This window comes from Papilio machaon, chromosome 9 (assembly GCF_912999745.1).
Source record: "Papilio machaon chromosome 9, ilPapMach1.1, whole genome shotgun sequence".
NCBI lineage: Eukaryota > Metazoa > Arthropoda > Insecta > Lepidoptera > Papilionidae > Papilio > Papilio machaon.
The window spans coordinates 6970186-6991438 of NC_059994.1; the positions used below are offsets into that span (position 1 = coordinate 6970186).

Genomic DNA, 21253 nt, shown 5'->3' on the forward strand with positions numbered 1-21253 from the left:
ACCGATCGTTATTTTTCTTCAAATGTTATATTATGCTTACCTTACCTATAAATTTGTGAGTAAGAAAAATTTTTATGATAGAAGAAAATAAAAGCACGTCGAACAGATTGTAACAAGTTACCATATTAAGTGCCACCGATTTGTCTTAAGAGTCAACTTATTAAATTTTTTACATGAAAATCGTAACGGCATTGAACGTGGTAAGGAAGGAGATTTTAAAACTTTAAATGTCGAGCACATAATCACATAATGCTTAAATAAAAAAATCAAAAACAGATCTTACTTACTAAAAAAATCTGTATAACAGAACAGAAACATAAACCAGTGATCGGCAAACCCGTTTTGTGTTTCGTGTACGTACAATCATTACTATTATTGTATATATAATATATAATACTATACAATTGTCGACTGAATACTCAATTCAATTTATTTTATGTTTTTCTCCCGGGAAATCGATTTTCATAATGTTGCCGTATTTACTACAATATGTTTTGCTACGCTACGATTGTCAAATGTCACTTCCACATATATACGTCAACGTTCTAAGGTCTAACCTCTTTAAAGTCCTAAAGATAAGTTTCATTGGCAAAACTTAACTGAAAAGTGAATTCTACTTTTTCAAGTAATTTTAAATATATATAAGAATCCACGAGGCTCATCATGCCGACTATATCAGTTAAACGTGATAGTTTATTCAAAGCTCTTGGACAAACTTACAGTAAGTTGATTTTTTAATTTTATTTAAATTTACATCAGTCTGAATATCTGAATTCATTTTTTACAACATATGGGAATCCTGCCTATCCTTCATAAATCCAGATGGATCCAAAACTGTAGCTTGAAGTAGGTAATCCGTTGATTTCCTCACTCTTGTATAGAAATAAAGTTTTTTTAAGTCTTAAAGTAGTATAATAATAATTTGCAATATACTGATTAATTCCAATAATGATATATTACAGCTGATGAGGAATTTGAACAGCTATGCTTTGAATTTGGATTGGAATTAGATGAAGTTGTAAGTATAATTTTCTAATGTTTTTCATTATTGTTCGGTATTTTATAAATTCTTTAGTTTTACCTTTATAGCTTACAAGATTTTGAAGCGACTATGGCTTTAAAGCTACTGCTACAATATTAGTGAGATTGCAAAGGTTAATTTTGAATTAAAGAACCAAACCAAGGCTGCAGACCTAGAGGAAGAATATTATATGTGATGTACTGTTACCATTTTCAGACAACAGAAAAGCAGATGTTGATGAAAGAGCAAGGAGACCAGCAGGCTGCTGTAGGTGTCTCTGAAGATATTCTGTACCGTATTGACATTCCTGCAAATAGATATGACTTATTATGTCTGGAAGGATTAGTCAATGGTATACTAGTCTTTCAAGGAAAGTATGTTCAATTAAACTTTTTACATATTCTTACTCATGACAGTGGTGACATTTATTGTCAATACTAGCTGTCGCCCGATACTACATCCGGAATTATATTATTTATCGGAATTACAGCGGAATTAAAAAAAAACTTAATAAGTAGCCTATGTGTCCTTTTATACTATGTTCTACATTTGTGCCAAATTTCATCACAATTTGTTGAGCTGTTCCAAAGATACCTTCAAACAGATCCATCCATCCATCGAAACATCCGCATTTATAATATTAGTAAGATTTCTTCATGAAGAACTCCTAAGTGTAATTTCTCTATAAGAAATCAACACTAACAGAGTTACTAACCATTAAATAACTCTGGATTTAAGTGAAAATAATGGGCAATATTAGCTTTGTTTTTATACCACTACCGTCAGCAAAAATAATTACATATTCCAATTTTTTGTTCATTGTATATACTTTGTTATAGTTATTTGTTGTTAATTTCAGAAAATCTCCACCACAATATAAGTTCAGGAAATATGAAGACTGTTACTCATTGCATTTGACACATGCAACAGCAGAAATAAGACCATACGCTGTGGCTGCCATCCTCAGAGGAATTACATTCACAAAGGAAAGTTATGATAGCTTCATAGATTTGCAGGTATTAGAACAACACCAATTTTTTTACTATTTTACGTAGTAATGTTTCCCTCAACAGAAACAATTAAATATTGAAATACAAAATATATTTTATAATATGTAGCTTTAGGAACATATTTATAAATCGGTTTTATTAATAAACTAAATACAAGTATAGTCGAACCTGGTTAAGCGAGAAACGTTGATATGCCAGAGTCTTTGGTCCCTTCAAATGACTTCCAAAAGCGAGAAAAATTACGCGTTTCCTTGGATTCTTGTTTATCCAGGTTCAAATATATTGCAAATTTTGCACAGATGTAAAAAAATATTAATAGAAATATATGTTAGCTATAATTTTTTATCCTATATAATTCCAGGATAAATTACATCAAAACATTTGTCGTAAGAGAACCCTAGTAGCGATAGGGACCCACGATCTCGACACCATTCAGGGACCTTTCATATACGACGCGCTACCACCCAGTCAAATCAAATTCAAAGCTCTCAATCAACAGAAAGAAACAACAGCAATGGAACTTATGGACTTATATTCTGTAGGTTATTTTTTTATTTATTAAACTAATCTTACCATAATTTGAGAAATCATGTTTTGTGCCACTGATTTCCATTCCGAATTCACTTTCAATTTCTTAAATACATAAAACTTCATAAACATGTTTGTATGGATATATAATCTTATTCATATTATAAACTAGCTCTTACCCGCGACTCCGTCCGCGCGGAATAAAAAAAAATGCACACAAGATAAAAAAGTTCCTATGTCCGTCTCCTAGTTCTAAGCTAGCTCCCCATCAATTTTCAGCTGAATCAGTTCGACCGATCTTGAGTTATAAATAGTGTAACTAACACGACTTACTTTTATATATATAGATGTGGATGTTTGGATGGATGGATGGATGGATGTTTGTTTGAAGGTATCTCCAGCACGGCTCAACAGATCTTGGTGAAATTTGGCATGGTTGTAGAACATGGTCTGGAAGAACACATAGGCTACTTATAAAGTTTTTTTTAATGCCGCGCGGACAGAACCGCGGACGACAGATAATAATAGATAAATATTGAAGAAAAAAATTACCTGTTTTCAGAGTCATGCTCAACTGAAGCAATACTTAGGCATAATAAAGGATAGTTCTGTCTACCCAATAATCAAAGACAAGAACGGTGTTGTGTTGTCAATGCCACCCATCATCAACAGTGATCATTCCAAGATAACTTTAGACACCAAGAATGTTTTCATTGAGTGCACTGCAACTGATCTCACAAAGGTAATTTTATTTCTTTAGATGTTTAGTAAAATTACTAGTTATAAAATCTATTAAGTTGTTTTGATTGTTAAATTGTTTTAGATGGTAAAAAAAGTCATTTACGGTTGGTCTGTTGATGTCAATATTCAATCTAAAACTATTTTTGCTATTATCTTTTAAAATAAATTTCATTAGGATGTCTCTTACCACTATTGGGTATTTCTTACGAACTATTTGTTAAGTACTTGATGTTAAGGCCCTGGGTTCGAATCCCGCTATATTCCAAAGTCGTTTTCGATTTACATATGTACATTTATTCGATGTTCTTACGGTGAAGGAAAAGATCGTGATGCTGCACATATCTGAGAAGAAATTCAATGATATGTGTGAAGTCAACCCGCACTTGGTCAGTGTGGTTGACTATGGCCTAGTTACACCTAACTTGGGGTAGGCTCTGAGCCTCTAAGTGGGGACATATAGTGAGCTGATAATGTTCTAGACAAAACAACAAAAGATTTTTGTTTAAATTTAAGATATGAAAAGATTTGAGATATATTTTCCAGGCTATAGTAGTACTGGACACAATAGTATGCATGTTCTCGGGGTACTGCAGCTCGCAGTATGAGGTGCAGCAGTGCAAGGTGTTTGCACCCGATGGCACCTACCAGCTGTACCCCAAGCTGGAGTACAGGGAGGAGGTCATAAACATTGACACCGCTAACAGATATATTGGTATCAAGTAAGCAATATTTACAAAAACTGATTCACTATCTCATTAATGGAATAAAAAATCTTATAAATTTTTTGACAGACAAAATCATTATTTTCATACTATGATTGTTGGTGGGTCAAGTTATTTTTTTTTGGTTGATCAGTAAGTAAAATAAAAAAAATACTAAAAACTTCATATCACAAACACCTTTTTTTATATGTAATCCTATAGTTTGATTATAAATTAACTCTGGCAATGATATCCATTTAAATACAAGTTTTCTTAACATATTTAAATTGTATTTCTAGTGAGGAGGGGTCTAGTTTGGCTGGTCTCTTGTCGCGCATGTGCCTGAGCACGATGACGTCACAGTGCGAGCTGCGCGTGCGCGTGCCGCCCACACGACATGACGTCATACACGCATGCGATCTATACGAGGATATCGCCATCGCTTACGGGTAAGAACCATTTTTTTTTTTAAATGTACCTTGATACATAATATAACTATGATTTTTTTATTTTAGACGAAGAAAATAATTTTTGAATTTGGTTTCATTATGTCCTGTAGCATAAACAGCTTAACTGATTTTAGATATTTATCTATCGCCAGCGATATAATTAGTAATCTATGTATTGTTTCAGACTATGTTCTACATCTGTATCAAATTTTAACGAGATCCATGCATACCGAAGTTTTTATACTAGCGTGTTATTCTAGTAATTTAAAAAAATGTACTCTTTATTTACTACGCCATATGAAAAAAGAGCTGCAAACCTGGACTTCATCCACAGCTGGAAAAAAAACAATTTTGTTGTTAATCATTAATAAATAATCTTTAAAAAATAACTTATTTTGGATTTTTTGGAGTTAAATTTGATGAAAGTGGTTGTTATTTATGACTACAGTCCACATAGTACTTTAGTACTTTGTATATAAAACTAAGTGTTTTTTGTAATCTATGGCATATTTAGTGCTACTATCACTCTTGATCATCCCAACATCTATAGCTAGGAAAAGGCAGTTTTTCTTCCCATTATTTCCCCAAATATCCCCATTTATGATGACTTGATTGAAAAATGGTATACCTCAGTAAAATATCTATTCACATATGTCTGTTTAATGTTTTTTTAATTAAATTATGGTATTAGTTACAACCGCATAGAGCGTCGCGAGGCTGCGGTGGCGACTTGCGGTAGACAACAGCCCGTCAACAAGCTGACGGAGCAACTTCGCCAGGAGGCTGCGCACGCAGGATATACGGAAGTTCTCACCTTCACACTCGTGAGTAAACTAATATTAAACATTCGCTATTCATCCTTGATTCTCATTTAAATACCAATCCAAGATCATTCATGGCTAATGACACTTGATTACGACTGTACTGAAAATCTTTTAAAAATAACGCAATAAAAATATCAGACATTCCGAATTTCCAAAAAAAATTGTAAACAACACATTTTCAAACACAAACACACAAAACACATACTATTACACACAAGTTGTCTCTTTAATATTAGGTCCTTACATATGAAATTGGCGTTTTGTATGGGAGGAACAAAAAGTCGAATATTTTTTAATATAATATATTTAATTAATCAAAGTATGAACCATTATTTTCTATGCACTTTTGCCATCTCATAGGTAGTTCATTGATCCCTTTACTAAAAAAACCAGTCGGACGGGAATCAATAAAATCTTTGAAGGCGATTTGGACTGCCCCATCGGAGTTGAATTTTTTCCCTTGCAAGAAGTTATCCAAATTTCGAAAAAAATGGTAATCTGTTGGAGCAAGGTCCGGGGAGTACGGAGGATGTCTTAGACTTTCCAATTGAAGCTCTTCTAATTTAGTAGCCGTCTGTTGCGCAGTGTGTGGTCTAGCGTTGTCGTGAAGCAGCAGTGGCGTGGAGCGATTGACCAGCCTAGGTTGTTTAGCCGCTAGCTTTTCCATCATGGTTTGCAATTGCTGACAATAGACATCAGCCGTAATAGTCTGGCCAGATTTGAGAAAACTGTAATGAACAATACCGGCACTAGTCCACCAAACGCTTACAAGTAACTTTTTTGGGGTTAATTTTCGCTTGGGGCAGGATTTGGCTGGCTGGCCAGGATCCAACCATTGCGCTGAGCGCTTCCGATTATCGTAAAGAACCCATTTTTCATCACAGGTAATGATTCGGTTTAAAATACCTTCATTATTGTGCCGGTTTAGTAATGTAACGCAACAGTCGACGCGCGTTTGCCGGTTTGCTTCAGTCAATTCGTGAGGTACCCACCTTTCAAGCTTTTTAATCTTCCCAATTTGCTTCAAGTGAATTAAAACAGTTTTATCACTAACATCGCAGCCTGCAGTTAACTCGGACGTGGTTTGCGATGGATCCGCTTCCACAATAGCCTTCAACTCTTCATTATAAACTTGAGTCTCAGGCCGTCCACGGGGCTTGTTCTGCAGATCGAAATTTCCAGAACGAAAACGTTGGAACCAAAAACGAACTGTGTTTTCTATTGCAACACGACCGCCATACACATCATTCACCCTTCGAGTCGTTTCCGCAGCACTAGTGCCACGGTGGAACTCGTACTCGTAAATAATGCGCTATTTTAAGTTTTCCATTTTGTAAAATGAGTGACGCAAACAGAAAAAAACAGAAGAAAAAAAACAAATTAATGACGGTCATCGAACCACAAATACATGAGTCTATAGCTGTACAAATTTGAATTTGGAATTCCTTACCAAAGAGGAGAAATTCGTGATTAAAGTGGCCAGTACGAAAAACGCCAATTTCATATGTAAGGACCTAATATATCAAAATACAATGTATCTTAGTTACACTATTTATAACTCAAGAACGCTGAATCGATTTGACTGAAAATTGGTGGGCAGGTAGCTTAGAACCAGGAAACGGACATAGGATAATTTTTACCCCGTTTTCTATTTTTTATTCCGCGCGGACGGAGTCGCGGGTAAAACCTAGTATATAATATAGCAACTAACGCTTAATTAAGTAATATATAAGAGAAGGCGCTGCCTCAAAAAACACAGTTTTAACTAGTTCGGGAGACGGAACCCAACAAATTTTGTGAAAAATGGTTTGTAGTTAAATAAAGAATATTTTATTTTATTTATTTATTCATACAATCTGTCCACACTTTTTTCGATCTTCCTTTGTAGCTATTCTTCTATATATATATCTCTATCTTATTACTTTTTTATTTATGTGATAATCTTTCCAACGCTTACTTTCAAACTTCTCTCCTCTTATACACATTCTTAACTTTATCACTTCTTGTCACACATCCATCTTAGCATTCACATCGTTGCCACATTCAATCTAATTTCATCCGATACTTTGGTGATCCAACATTCAAATCAAAAAATTTGAATATCCTAAAATATCATAAATATTTGTAATTTCCAGTGTTCAAGAGAAGACGTGGCAAATAAACTGGATGTGAAGATCGAGGATGTCCCCGCAGTGCACATCTCCAACCCCAAGACGCTGGAGTTCCAAGTGGTGCGCACATTGCTGTTGCCCGGACTACTCAAGACGTTGGCAGCCAATAAGAAGATGCCCCTGCCGCTTAAATTGTTTGAAATCAGTGATGTTGTACTCCAAGATAAGAATTCCGGTATGTATTTTACATCTTCCGTCATTGTGATATGATTTTTATTGTCAAAGGACAAACTAACTTGACTTTGTGGGCATATAACGCTGACACTAAAACAGCACCAATCTTTTAAAGTCAAAAATTTCACAAGATCCTTGTCGGAATTAATCTTTTTAATAATAATCATTGTCTAAGCAATTCAACAAAACTACAAAGGATGTTTGAATTTTCACTATTTTATGTCTAAGTAGGTTTTACTTTTTTTTTTCTTTGATCCCACCCGATGAAGTGATGATATGGTCCTTTTTTGGCCAGTAAGTTATATAAATTAGTTTGTAACAGAAACGGGGGCACGTAACGAGAGGCGCGTGTGCGCAGTATACTGCGGCAAGACGGCCGGCTTCCAGTACGTGCACGGTCTACTGGACACGCTCATGGCGCTGCTGAGACAGCCCTGGAACAAGGATAACGGATACTACTTACGAAAAAAAGATGGTAATTCTATCATCTGTTCATGTATCTATTACCATGAAATTCAAAATTGTATATTGGATATTTTTATAATTTTTTTCATTTATTTGAAGAAAAAAATGGACATTGAACACCCAACACTATGTACAGTCAGCTGCATAAATATATTGGCAGACAAGATATCCAAATATATAGGAACACCTAAAGTGATCAATTATATAAGTACAATCAGTCGTCAAATTAATTGAAGCATCCACTCTGCTCAAAAACATCGGAACGTACACATCGTCATATATATGAGTACATTCAAAGTGCCCATAATTATAGTAACAGACATAGCGTCAATAGTAACGAAGCATCCAAAGTATGCAAAAATATAGTAACAATAGACAAAATTGAACTGTATATGTATATACTTGAGATACACTTTAAATATACTACTTTATAGCTGATTGTACAATTCTATAATCTAAATGTCATAAACATGAAATTAAATGTTACAATATAATTTCAGATCCGGCATACTTCCCCGGCCGTTGCGCAGAAGTTGTACTTCGTGGTGAAGTGATAGGGAAGATCGGAGTCATCCACCCCGCTGTGTTGACATCCTTCGACCTCACCAACCCTTGCTCTGCCGTAGAGATTAACATCGAGCCGTTTGTTTAAACTTATTATTTATAAATAAATTTGTATTGTTATTAATATTTCTTTTATTTACTTGAATTTGAACCTAAAATCTCTGATACTAACAAGATGTAGATTTTCTAATACTAATTCTAAGCAAAATTTGCTTTTCAAATATACAGCTCATGTGTGAAAAAAAATACTCTGAACATTAAGCAAGTATTACTCTGAAATGGACAAACTATGCACTCTGTTATCATAAATATCTAAGATAAAATAAACTTGGAGACACTAAAAGATCATGGGAAGGGGAAATATCCTCTTTCTGTGAGTCCCTTCATTCTTTAAAGATAGGCAACGTTAGCTTCGCTTTTCGGAAAGTTCAGGTTCAGTTCAGGCCGCTTGCTCATTTGTCACCTTATAACATAAAAAAAATTAAGCTAATAGAAAAAATTCTTAAGCATCTTATCACATAGAAAATATCCTAATATGACATACGGGTTTCGGTGATTAGATTTAAAATAATCACAAAGTTGTCGAAAATATTTTTATTGTGTGTAGGGTAATTAAACAGCACAAACAATATAAATAATAATAACTATAAAATCACATTGTAGACACAAATACCAAACAATGAAAACACATCTTTATATTCACTTATTCTAAATCTAAAAATTTATAAATACATAGATCATTTCAAATGATTTAATAAATAAATGTATCCATATACTGTCATAGTAAAGTTTTTTAGTCTATTTTATTTAGAAAAATATTGACATACGAAAATTTCTCTCGGTTCTAAAATTAATTTAAGTACAATAATTATACAATTAATTTTATTGTGAAATATCCATAATTATTGTCAATAATTTCAAATATTCATTTATATGAACATTAAAAATAAATATATTTAAGGCACTTCAAAACAGTATATTCTTTGTTTTATAACAGATCTATCAGTTTAGATACACTTTTTAGTTTCACTGTCCAAATATTGTATTGTTTTTCAAGTTTTTCGCCCCATTTACACAAAAAATCCTTAAACAGTTTATTTGAAAGAAAATATACAGAAAATTTTTGGGCAGTTTCTTGTATACATGTGACAAAACTACTTACATTTAATTTTACGAGAACCTAATTTAATAATATAATTCGAGCTCTGGGGATAAAATACTGTATGTTAGTCACTTAATCTAATTATTTTAATTTAAAGGAGTAGCATTTAAAAAATAGACTTGTTGTTATGAATTCGAGTTTGTCATTTTAATTTTATTGGAATTTATCTTCTATCTTAATCTTTAAAAAATATGTGGAAAGGGAAGAAAACATCACAAAACTTATTTGAATTTAAAAACATTTTTTAGTTTAAAACTTAGCAACTCCATAAAAATTTTGGAGCTTTTACTGAAACTTAGAAAAAACTATAGATATGAAAAATGCATAGATATTTTAAACATTTTTATAAAATTGTGATTTTTATAAAATAAATTTTAATATAAACCCATTCAAACCTTCCGTGTTATAATTGTTATGAAACGGCTGTAAAAATAGTATAATTTTTGTCTAACCATACTTTTTAAGAACAAAAAAGATGCTTTATTTATTAATTCATTATTACAACTTTGGAATTTGTGTAAAATTGATAGGATCCTAAAAAAGGAGTGGACGGATGTGTTAGCTGCTATTATCTATATAAATAAATATTTTGTGAAATTTAATCTAGCAACAATTGAATTTTAAACATTTTTTCTAATTCTGTCCGATTGAAATCCGGAGCAATTATAAATGGGCAGAGGTAGAATGATAACTCTCTTAGATTTGGTGCACTTATCTTTATAACTTTTGCAACTTGCATCGTAACATGTACACATCTAGAAAGACTAAGGTATGTAAGTTTTTGAAATATATTATTCGAAAAATATGCAAGCAGTGCTGTTGTTGAGAAATAACCATGACGTAATTTTAACGATTGTAAATTTTTAAGGCGGTACAGATGCACTAGACTTGAGTCAAACAATGTTTTACATGTCATGATATGTAGAATATGTAGACATTTACAATTCGCAATATAACACATTATGTTATCGTTTAGGGTATCACCGTAAATATATAATGCTTGCAAGGTGGACTGTTTAGTTCTGAGCAACGATTCCAAAAAATCTGCTGGGATGTTTTTCATTTTCTCCATGTTAATACTGACAAGGTTTATGCACTGTAACATGCTGTATAGACTGTTTTGTGTAAGAGCAAAATTCGAAAGAATTAATGTTTCCAGGTACTTCAATTTGTCAAATGGTAAGTGATATACAAAATTTCCATTTGCATTTTCTGGACTTTGAACTATTAATGAATTGCGAAAACTTAAAAATTTTAAGTTTGGCCAATGACCAAGATCTTCAAAAATGCAACTATCAACTTGAGATATGCTTATTTCTAAATGAGTTAAATTGGGGCAATAGCTTATTAAGGAAGCTCTCACTTGGGAATATAATTTGAAATACTGTAATTTAACATTTTTCAAATACTTAGCAACAAAAGGCACAATGTTTTCACTTATCTTTATGTAGTTCTTCATACACACAATAAGGCGTGTGTTGTCCCAGATGCATGGTGTGAGGCAGAGTTGCTGCCACCTTACACAGACTTTAGCAACGGCCAGCAATGATTCAAAGTCAATCATAGAAAATATGTATATGAGTAATTCGTTGGGCAGATCATTTATAGTTAACTGGCTGCATGTTTCAACACCTGTCATTTCAAGGTGCACCATCCTGCGGCACGGTCACCTGCAGTTTGGTAGTCCTGAAAATAAACGAATATGCACTGAATTCATGACTACAAGAATGTCTTAAATAAAAAAAAACTTTAAACACTAAACATACATGTCAGTAATAATAACAGAGGTCATAAACAAATACAGGAAGACAAAAATATACTCGATTAATTTTAAGTCAAATTTGTTTACACATGATTAGCATATTTAACAGCATACCTGTGGATTACCTTGCTTCTTATTCGAGTTAATTTTATGCTTCGCCTTTTTACAATCATAATTTAAATAGTTTGCTTCAAGCTATTTTCACAACGAATGGTTAAACTTTAAGTAATACTTTCGATTCACGTTTAATTCAATCATTTTAATAAGTACAATTGTATAAAAATATTAAAATATTTTTTAAGATTTAATATTAAAAATAACTTTCATCTTTGATCCTATTTTTGTATGACGTTTTACGTCTTCTTTTGACGGATAACTAACGTTTCGTTACTATTAGATAGAATAACAAAATACTTAGATTTATATGCAATATTTAAAAATGACGAAAAAGTTTTTTAACTACAACACTTTTTTATATGTATTAATGAAACTTTTCTACATATATTTTCCCGTAAATTACTAATTATTTTATCATACTCCAATACAACCTTGCTGCTTTGCAAAATCGTTTTCGGAGTAGGGTATTTTTAAAATTGCATGTGTAGCTAACTTGTCAAAGATATGCTTTATTTGATAAAAATAAATAACTTACGATTATGAACTATTCGCTTTTACTTCTACTCCCTGACTTTAATTAAGAATTTGCTATTCCCAAAAAAGCACTTTGTTGACACTCTTTTTTTATTTGATGTATGATTACATATTCATCTTGGTTTCACTTAAATTAGCATGAAATTTACATGACATGCTACACGATATATTTCGTGAACGTCAAATACACCGATGAAGAGCTAAAGATTCAAAGACCCCCGAAAAATTAACTAAACGATAAATGATTATGTTTTTCAAGACATTAATCCCTTCCAACTAATAATTTGATTTTTGTTTCAAGATCAATCGCAGTACCTTTATATCTTCAAATTAGTTATTTCACATACTAACCTCTTTTACATATCAATCAATAGACAACACTTCAAATGATATATTGATTAGGACTATTATTTTACATGCAATTATTTTGGTGGTCCTGGACACAAACGTTATTCAGCTTCCATCATAAAAACGAAGCTGAGAAGATTAAAAAAAATTACAGACAATCTTTGACAAATAATAATTCGGGAAGGGAACAGGCCTGTTAAGATCCCAGAATTAATTACAGTGATTAATTAGATGGAAATGGGATTAAAAGCCCACTTTAGGGTTAGGCGAATATTTGTATTTCACGGTTTTGATTTTTGATTTATAGGGTAACATAACATGAATTTCTTTCAGTCCACTGATTAACTACGTAATAAAAAATATTATTCATTTTTTTATTACTTATTAGCGACAAACTCGTTCCGCAAAAAAATAAAATAGCACTATGTTCATATAGCAGCTGTCATTTGTGTATTAACATAAAGGATATTGTAGGCCATGCAAACAATCAAATAAGAATAATTAAACCACAAGCAATTCATGTAAACACGTTAGCGACGCGTAATAAACTATGACCCAAATTATGTCTAATTATAATCCTTCAGTAGATATAATACCTACTGCGTGAGTGAAAGGCGTTCAAACTCGTCTGCATAAGGTAACGGTCCACCATTTACGTACCAAGTCGCAATCGTAAGTTTAGTCGCATAGCTGGTTCTACCACAACTTTGACGTATTTACTGTCGTATTATTTAACAAACAGCATAGTTATTGTAACTAAACAAGAAACAGTACAAAGTAAGTCCTTTCAAGTAACTTTTATTACGTGAATTTAATGATTTCATGCTAAATTCAACAATACTTTATGATAATGATTACAATAGAAAATATATACAGTTTATTTCCCATGGCGTAATTTTTTGCATGCATATTAGTTAATTAACTAACTGTTGGAACTTAGTTGTTCGAAATACAAAATAATATTTTATGTTTTCGAACTAAATATTTTGTTGTTACGCATACGTTTTTGTATACATCTATACAAAAGTTTTATTTCTTATCTCATCTTAAAAATACCTAAGTGATAGGTTGTAATCACAGATACAATGCTAGTTATTTTTTACGAACTTCTACATAACTATTTTTATTTTGAGATTGTAATGTAAAATAATAACTTTCAGGCGAGTTTTCTTATTGTCTAATTTTATTGAATGTTGTTATGTCATGCATCAGAATAGACCGGCAATATTTGGTAGTGTTTAGCCTCTAGTATGGTCACAATTCTGACAGGATTATAATTTTATTTCTTTATAACTAGATGTCGCTGTATCGAAATTTAATCGTGCTATGGTTCTGTTATATTACCGTAATATAGCGTTTGACTAAAGATTATCTCATCACTCTGGTTTCCCTTCAAAACGTATAAATCTTTCGCCTTTTACTAAAGATTTCCGTGGAGGGGAACACTCAAATGAGTCTGAAATTATTTTTGACACCCTACGTCCGTAGGGTACATATTAAATTGAATTAGATTAAGTTAGTAATTACATATATCTAACTAACATAATAAATGTGAATGTTTGTTTAGATGGATGGATGGATGGATGAATGGATATTTGTTTAAAGGTATCTCAATAATGGCTGCATGGATCTCGCTAAAATTTGACAAAGATGTAGAACATAGGCGCGGACGGAGTCACGGGCGACAACTAGTTTATTAATAAAAATAAATAATAAGAATTTTATAATTTAATTTCAATTTAATTATATCTATATATATAAAAGAAAGTTGTGTTAGTTACACCATTTATAACTCAAGAACGGCTGAATCGATTTGACTGAAAATTGGTGGGCAGGTAGCTTAGAACCAGGAAAAGGACATAGGATAATTTTTACCCCGTTTTCTATTTTTTATTCCGCGCGGACGGAGTCGCGGGTAAAAGCTAGTTATTATTATAATTACGTATTATGTTACATCAATCTATTTGCGAAAACTATAAAAACACAGTTTTCCAGTTAAATAAAATAAAATAATTTTTTTTTCTGAAATCTGGACTTGTGCTTTGATGTATCGATGGACGTAGAGGACTGGATTGGAACTTGTGTGTATGGATTGTTTTTTTTTTTAAATAAGTTAAATAATAATATCAATTTTGCCTACTTACAGAAATGGTGATGAAACTGTACGCCGTTTCTGATGGTCCGCCATCTTTGTCCGTGAGGCAAGCGTTCGCTAAGTTGGGGTTGGCTTTCGAGCTGGTGAACGTTGACTTCGGTAAAGGAGAGCATATGACAAACGAGTATGCATTGGTATGTAATAATACCGACAAAACTTTTACGCGAGTGACTTAAGAATTTATTATTAGCATAATCTATATAGAAACGGCTATAGCCGGCTAATATTTAAGAACTTAAAAATATTAAAGAACAAGTTAGATTAAAACTTAATAGACTAATTAATAATATTTTTAATAACTGCTTCACTTTAGTTTACGACTATCCATTAGGTTCCTATAGCTTATAACTAACTTGAATCTCTACAACTACAACCCATCGTTATGCCTGGTTTTTCAGTTAAATCCTCAAAAAGAAATCCCCGTGCTAGACGATGATGGATTCTATTTAAGTGAGAGCAACGCTATTCTGCAATACATATGTGACAAGTACGCACCTGGAAATGAACTTTACCCTCAAGAACCAAAAGCTAGGTAAGTACTTTATATACATAATTATATTTCACGACGTAAACTCTTTTATTTCCTTCTTCCTTTATGAAAGCTAGTAGGAATACATCTTTTCAAATATCTTGGCGGCTCAAGGTTGTCTGCGCAGTGCTGCCCAGGTTACATGTAAAATTGTAATCTGCGCAGAGACTCGTACGATGTTCCGAGCTGCCTATAACGTGACTTCTCTCTTTTTGACTATAGAGAAATTGTGAACAGCTATTTTTTTTAGCTATTTAAGTTGGAATCAAAAATTCGTATATAAATCACATCATATTTATTTGTCATCAATTTCACGCTACACTAAACTAGCATGCAGATTTTTTTTATGTTAATGAATATTTATATATCCAGGGCCATCGTGAACCATCGTCTTTGCTTCAACCTGTCAACGTACTACGCAAATATTTCTGCTTATACTGTAAGTTTGTACTTGAAATAAATTTCCTTTCAACAATATTCCAGCCCTCTTATGTTTTTATAATCCAATAAACATTTAATTTTATTTCCCGCTATTCTGCCGGGGCTCCAATGGACCCCAGAGAGATTGCCGGACGAACTTTAAGAATTAAATTAAGTTAAATGGTTTATTAGATGTGTGTATTAATATGTTAGTGCTTCGTTTTGTAATTAATAACTAAAAAAATAACAACGCATAAAACAATCATTTATTGAACAGATGGCTCCGATATTCTTCGATTACCAACGCACAGAGCTTGGTTTAAAAAAACTACACATGGCATTAGACGTGTTCGAAACATACCTACAACGCCTGGGCACTAAATATGCCGCAGCTAACCATCTAACTATCGCTGACTTCCAGCTCATCAACTCGACTATGACTTTAGAAGCTATTGACTTCGACTTTTCCAAGTATACGAAGGTATGTTATCTGTAATGATGTTTGTTTGAACAATTACTACACATAAGTCAACAGATACTTATCAGTATTTGCAAGTACATTTTTATATAATACTAACTTTTACCCGCGACTCCGTCCGCGCGGAATAAAAAATAGAAAACGGGGTAAAAATTATCCTATGTCCGTTTCCTGGTTCTAAGCTACTTGCCCACCAATTTTCAGTCAAATCGATTCAGCCGTTCTTGAGTTATAAATAGTGTAACTAACACGACTTTCTTTTATATATATAGATTTAAAAAATCTATGTCTATGTTACATAAATATGTTAACGTAGTTCTTGATGTAACAATAACCCTGTAAGAAATGTATAAAAAATAAATAAAAAATAAAACAAAATCTAAGGCGCCATGTTATATTTACAGATATACAAGTGGTACAACGATTTCAAAACTCAATATCCGGAACTTTGGAAGATATCAGAAGGTGCGATGAAAGAAATCCAATACTTCGCAGCGAATCCTCCAGACTTGACCCATCTTAACCACCCCATACATCCGATACGTAAAATTAATAAATAAAATAAATAATTTGTTGTAATAATACATTGTTTACTCTAACCGGAGCCCGAGACACACCGCTTCATGTAACCGAGACAGGAAAATGTACAGCAATCCGAGTGGTAAGTACACTGGAAACAAAATCCGAATGTTAATTATATCATCTTAATTCTTATCTTAGTTCTCACTTCTTACTTCTTATAATGTTTAGATGGATGGATGGATGGATATTTGTTAAAACGTATCTCCAAAACTAACCAACGAATCTCGATGAAATTTTGTATAGACTAAAAGCACAGTCTGAAAGAAAGTCTACTTTTAAAGTTATTTTTTAAATTCCGCGCGGATGGAGTCGTGGGCGACAGCTAGTCGTAACATAAAATACGCACCATTCGACTTCACTCGATTCGATTTTTTATAACATAGCTGTCGCCCGCGACTCTGTCCACGCGGTATTAAAAAAAACTTAGTAAGTAGCCTATATGTTCTTACAGACTATTTTCTACATCTATGCCAAATTTCAGCAAGATCCATGCAGCTTTTCTGGAGATACCTTCTACCAAACATTCGTATTTATAATATTAGGTTAGATGATTATTTATTATCGAAACATAGTAAATCAAAGTTCTAGCATACAAAGCGAAAAATGCCAAAATCACTTACGTTATTAATTTGTAGGTCATCGGTCATATTTCAATATTGCCAAGTAAAGCAAATAGTTGCTTAACGAAAAATTCAAAAATATACAAAAAATACATACAAAGTCGCCAATCTCTCCGCATTTCTTAGTAGTGTTCTCTTGAGGATCCGCAGGCGGTTCCACTGGGATGCTCAGCTCGTTGCCTTCCACATCATCCCGAGGAACGGGAACATCCTTGCTTGAGAAGACGCCGTCGACACTTTTACCTCTTATTAAATTTCCGGTCGCATATTGAGCGACGAGTAACAACGCAACGGACAATAAGAACCACGAAGGAGACATGACGAGATGACCGTACGCGGAGTATTGTCGCCTGATAAAGGGTGAATGTGGACATTTAGTTTTATGATATGCTATATATACTCGTCCACGCCCGCATACACGATCAGTGAAACCTCTACCGATAAACACATGCCGTTACGTATGCGACAGAAGGATAATGTTTACAACATTGCTTACAATAGATTAATATAGCTAGTAACCAAAGGTGGGCATTAACTCGTTAATCCGTTAATCGTTAATTAACGAAGTTAACATTTTCCTTAACGGATTAACTTTTAAGTTAAATTCAAAAAGTGTTAACGCTCTTGTTAACTTCCGTTAAATTCTACTTCCGTTAATTTAGTCCGTTAATTGTTACAATAGACACTTATTGACGGGTTGTCATATTATTTAAATTATGCATCAGGCTACATTCGTAAGTTCGGCTATGTTCGGCGATCGTCGGCGAGTCGAATGGTGAACGAGAACGAGAACGAGCGAGTGTGATGCATGTTATACAATACACCGAGCGGCCGGGATAGACGTGATTAAAAGAGTACCACAGAATCCTTGTTAGAAAATAGTGACGATTTAAACAAACTTACCTCTATCAAATATTGCGAAGTTTAGGCGCTAGACACCTTCAAATTTTATTAATTATTTCACATTTACACAAATGTCTCGAAAAGTCCTTATTACATTTGATTCACATTAAAACTGGTTTTCATTTATTTAACATCACTTTTTTTTTAGAACAAGACTTTGTTATAAAATCAACATAAGGTTCGAAAACACTTTACTCTTAATACAATAATTGTTATACGTGAGACGCAAAATCTATTAAAAAAGATAAACTCTATGTTGAATTGCAATCAAAATAATCGAGAGTGCATTACTCTTCAACGTCGTACCTAAAATACAACTAAACTTTGTTGCAGACAAAATGTTTATTTTAATGTTGGAGTTTAAACACAACAAAAAGTATAAAAAAAAAATAGTTTATGGTTCATTTGAAAAAGCGTACAAATAGGATTTTTTTGTCATTGCGTAGATAAGAAACAAACAATGAAAAATAAATTTAAAAATTCGAAATACGAAATGTGCACGCAATAAACGTTCCTCAAAAACAAAAGGGATTTAGGTGGTTATTACCGTCGTTTGTTTTTTTGGGGCTTCTTCATAGTCAACGAAAAATAATTTTACGTTTTAAAAATATGAACAAAGGATCAAATGGACAGCCGCACAGAGAATACGATAACGAACTCGATGGATTTATGGCCCCAACCCTTCTAATGGTCGGGGATGCACGTGCACTGCGCAAAGACAATAGCGAAGATAATTTGTTTGTTTACAAAAAAAAAAGTATACGACAAAACGAGAAAGAATGAGGAAAAAGATAAAATAATTATGTTAGTGAAATAATGTTAAACTGTGTTATACTAAATTTAATATATGAAATGTCGCCACAAGTGACCTTTACAAAAATATATCGATTTTTTTACGTACATCGAAAGTTTATTTTAAAATTAATCGATTGTCGTTGAAAATAATTCAAAACATATTCTTATTAATTAACTATAACGATTTTATAGGTGATAAGAAAGAGAGAAGACATCACCCGCGATCGGTTGTTTTCGTTATGTCGTGTAACTTATGCTCTATACACTGAGAGTAATTTAACTTGATTTAACATATAACAATAGATCGGACGATAGATCATTAGAAGATAGAATTTATCGAAGGCATCTCAATTGTATAGTTTGATGCGTTGAGATGTATCACTGGATTGGTTATGTAGTTTATTTGTCAATGTTATAATAAGTTTCCTCTGATGTTAGAAGTTTTATTAATAAATCTATATTAATAAATAAAAAGTACGTAAAAAATGATAAGTCTGTTCGTGGGTCCTTAGCTAAATAAAATAAAATAAAAAATACTACCAAATTATACATTAAATTAAATGTTCAGTTGTTGGAGTATGAGCAAATGAATACCCGGGTGCAAATAGTAACAGATAAATGTAAATACTGCACAAAAGTTTTGATTGTTTTTTTTAATATTATCACATGTCTTAACTGTTTAATAGAAAATTTGTGTTGTCTAAATTTAGTTAGGTCTCTAATTCCGTGACGTCGGATTGTCGATAAAAAAATTGACTGAAAAAGTCAATTGTCCATCATTGTCAGTGTAGTATATAAGTCTATGTAACTAGTGCATGCTATGTCATGGTATTAGTACATCGCTCCTATTGTCTAAATTATATTTTAGTATATTATATTACTAAACTATAGATAGGATTAGCGATCGCCCGAGATTTCGTAAGCGCAGTAAAAAATAGCCTAAGTTCTATTGAAAGTCTCGACAAAATCGGTCCATACAATTCGGAGATTATTCGTATGGCCATTTCCCGCTTGCGCCTTATACTCGTAATATAAACAAAAATTAACTTTAACTGTTAACTTTAACTTGCGTTAAATTTTCGTAAATTAAACGCTTTAACGATTAACGAAGTTAAATTTTTATTTAACGAATTAACGATTAACGAAGTTAACTTTTTGATTAACTGTGCCCACCTATGCTAGTAACATTTACAAAGTCTGCTGCTGTTTTGAAATTGGGTAACTAAGTAGTTAAACTACTTCTAACTACCACTACTACTAATATCTCTACCTCTTTGTTCTCACATTTGTCTCTGGAAAGTAGACAAAGATTATGAATATTTACGATGCAAGTAAAAAGCAAGTACGGTTCATATTTCATTTTTCCACAGTCCTTACATACGTATCTCGCATCTAATACATTTTTTTTTCATTCGATATCCACATTCATGTAGAAGGTTCTCTACCACTACTTCCACTTCTGCAAGTAATCTATATCTATATATATAAAAGAAAGTTGTGTTAGTTACACCATTTATAACTCAAGAACGGCTGAATCGATTTGACTGAAAATTGGTGAGCAGGTAGCTTAGAACCAGGAATAGGACATAGGATAATTTTTACCCCGTTTTCTTTCTTTTTTTTTTTATTCCGCGCGGACGGAGTCGCGGGAAAAAGCTAGTCTTATATATAAAATTCTCGTGTCACGGGGTTCGAACTTGAACTCCTCCGAAACGGCTTGACCGATTCTCATGAAATTTTGTGAGCATATTCAGTAGGTCTGAGAATCGGCCAACATCTATTTTTCATAACCCCCCCCCCCCATTTAGTTTTGTTTAACTGCGCGCGGACGGAGTCGCGGGCGACAGCTTGTATGATATATTAGTCTTTGTGCATCCTTTCTAAGTTTCTACAATATATTTGAGTAGTAAGACCATAGTATCGATGGACTGGAACAAATAATAAAACATCCTGTATGTTGATCTATTTGTTCTGAGGTGTTTAACCTTGTTTGCTTTGGAGAATTTTTCCTGTTATCTACCAAGTGCAGAAACAACACGAATACTTTTATCTGAATGGCCACTTAATAGCTTTCATAATGTTTTTTTTATATATTTAGATAGAAATGTTTAGTTTCTAAAAACATTCCATACTGTTTTATCCTTATATTTTTTGCATGTTTCGAATACAAATAACGGCTATAAATTTTGAAAACCGAGGA

General features: G+C 32.8%; 4 protein-coding genes and 1 non-coding gene across 7 annotated transcripts; 3 read left to right on the plus strand and 2 right to left on the minus strand.

Annotated features, from left to right (window-relative positions):
• Positions 1-526: 526 nt before the first annotated feature.
• Positions 527-8751, plus strand: LOC106712895 (phenylalanine--tRNA ligase beta subunit). The gene is made up of 12 exons (XM_045679256.1): positions 527-721; positions 963-1018; positions 1238-1395; positions 1881-2037; positions 2393-2569; positions 3122-3301; positions 3844-4019; positions 4301-4450; positions 5142-5274; positions 7410-7620; positions 7942-8094; positions 8585-8751. The coding sequence occupies exons 1-12, from the start codon at positions 664-666 to the stop codon at positions 8734-8736; spliced, it is 1761 nt and encodes a 586-aa protein (XP_045535212.1). The 5' UTR covers positions 527-663; the 3' UTR covers positions 8737-8751.
• Positions 8752-10302: 1551 nt separating this feature from the next.
• On the minus strand, positions 10303-11866 carry LOC106712942 (F-box/LRR-repeat protein fbxl-1-like). 2 transcript variants are annotated; one of them, XM_014505626.2, is made up of 2 exons: positions 11698-11866; positions 10303-11496 (listed from the first exon to the last, which is right to left on the minus strand). In XM_014505626.2, the coding sequence occupies exon 2, from the start codon at positions 11462-11464 to the stop codon at positions 10409-10411; it is 1056 nt and encodes a 351-aa protein (XP_014361112.2). In that variant the 5' UTR covers positions 11465-11496; positions 11698-11866; the 3' UTR covers positions 10303-10408. The 2 variants fall into 2 exon arrangements, with proteins under 2 accessions (XP_014361112.2, XP_014361111.2); XM_014505625.2 differs by having other exon boundaries at positions 11687-11866.
• Positions 11867-13036: 1170 nt separating this feature from the next.
• On the plus strand, positions 13037-16713 carry LOC106712943 (glutathione S-transferase 1). 2 transcript variants are annotated; one of them, XM_014505629.2, is made up of 6 exons: positions 13037-13208; positions 14718-14860; positions 15125-15258; positions 15628-15694; positions 15953-16156; positions 16558-16713. In XM_014505629.2, exons 2-6 carry the CDS (start codon positions 14720-14722, stop codon positions 16711-16713), a joined length of 702 nt encoding a protein of 233 aa, XP_014361115.2. In that variant the 5' UTR covers positions 13037-13208; positions 14718-14719. The 2 variants fall into 2 exon arrangements, with proteins under 2 accessions (XP_014361115.2, XP_014361114.2); XM_014505628.2 differs by lacking the exon at positions 13037-13208 and adding an exon at positions 13236-13348.
• LOC123721275 lies at positions 13948-14062 on the plus strand. The gene has a single exon (XR_006756194.1). It is a non-coding gene; the product is annotated as a U5 spliceosomal RNA (small nuclear RNA).
• Positions 16714-16748: 35 nt separating the features above from the next.
• Positions 16749-17796, minus strand: LOC106712944. Its single transcript, XM_014505630.2, has 2 exons — positions 17453-17796; positions 16749-16823 (listed from the first exon to the last, which is right to left on the minus strand). The coding sequence occupies exons 1-2, from the start codon at positions 17672-17674 to the stop codon at positions 16749-16751; spliced, it is 297 nt and encodes a 98-aa protein (XP_014361116.2). The 5' UTR covers positions 17675-17796.
• Between the last annotated feature and the right edge of the window lie 3457 nt (positions 17797-21253).

Bases quoted from the DNA above. Each gene is read 5' to 3' on its own strand.
- LOC106712944 (XM_014505630.2), bottom strand. From the start codon at position 17,674: ATGTCTCCTTCGTGGTTCTTATTGTCCGTTGCGTTGTTACTCGTCGCT. The intron at 16,824-17,452 runs GTATGTATTTTT...TTTTGTTTCCAG, and splicing joins GCGGAGAGATTGGCGACTTT to TGTACTTACCACTCGGATTG.
- LOC106712942 (XM_014505626.2), bottom strand. From the start codon at position 11,464: ATGGTGCACCTTGAAATGACAGGTGTTGAAACATGCAGCCAGTTAACT.
- LOC106712943 (XM_014505629.2), top strand. From the start codon at position 14,720: ATGGTGATGAAACTGTACGCCGTTTCTGATGGTCCGCCATCTTTGTCC. The intron at 14,861-15,124 runs GTATGTAATAAT...CTGGTTTTTCAG, and splicing joins TGACAAACGAGTATGCATTG to TTAAATCCTCAAAAAGAAAT. The intron at 16,157-16,557 runs GTATGTTATCTG...TTATATTTACAG, and splicing joins ACTTTTCCAAGTATACGAAG to ATATACAAGTGGTACAACGA.
- LOC106712895 (XM_045679256.1), top strand. From the start codon at position 664: ATGCCGACTATATCAGTTAAACGTGATAGTTTATTCAAAGCTCTTGGA. The intron at 722-962 runs GTAAGTTGATTT...GATATATTACAG, and splicing joins AGCTCTTGGACAAACTTACA to CTGATGAGGAATTTGAACAG. The intron at 4,020-4,300 runs GTAAGCAATATT...TTGTATTTCTAG, and splicing joins AACAGATATATTGGTATCAA to TGAGGAGGGGTCTAGTTTGG.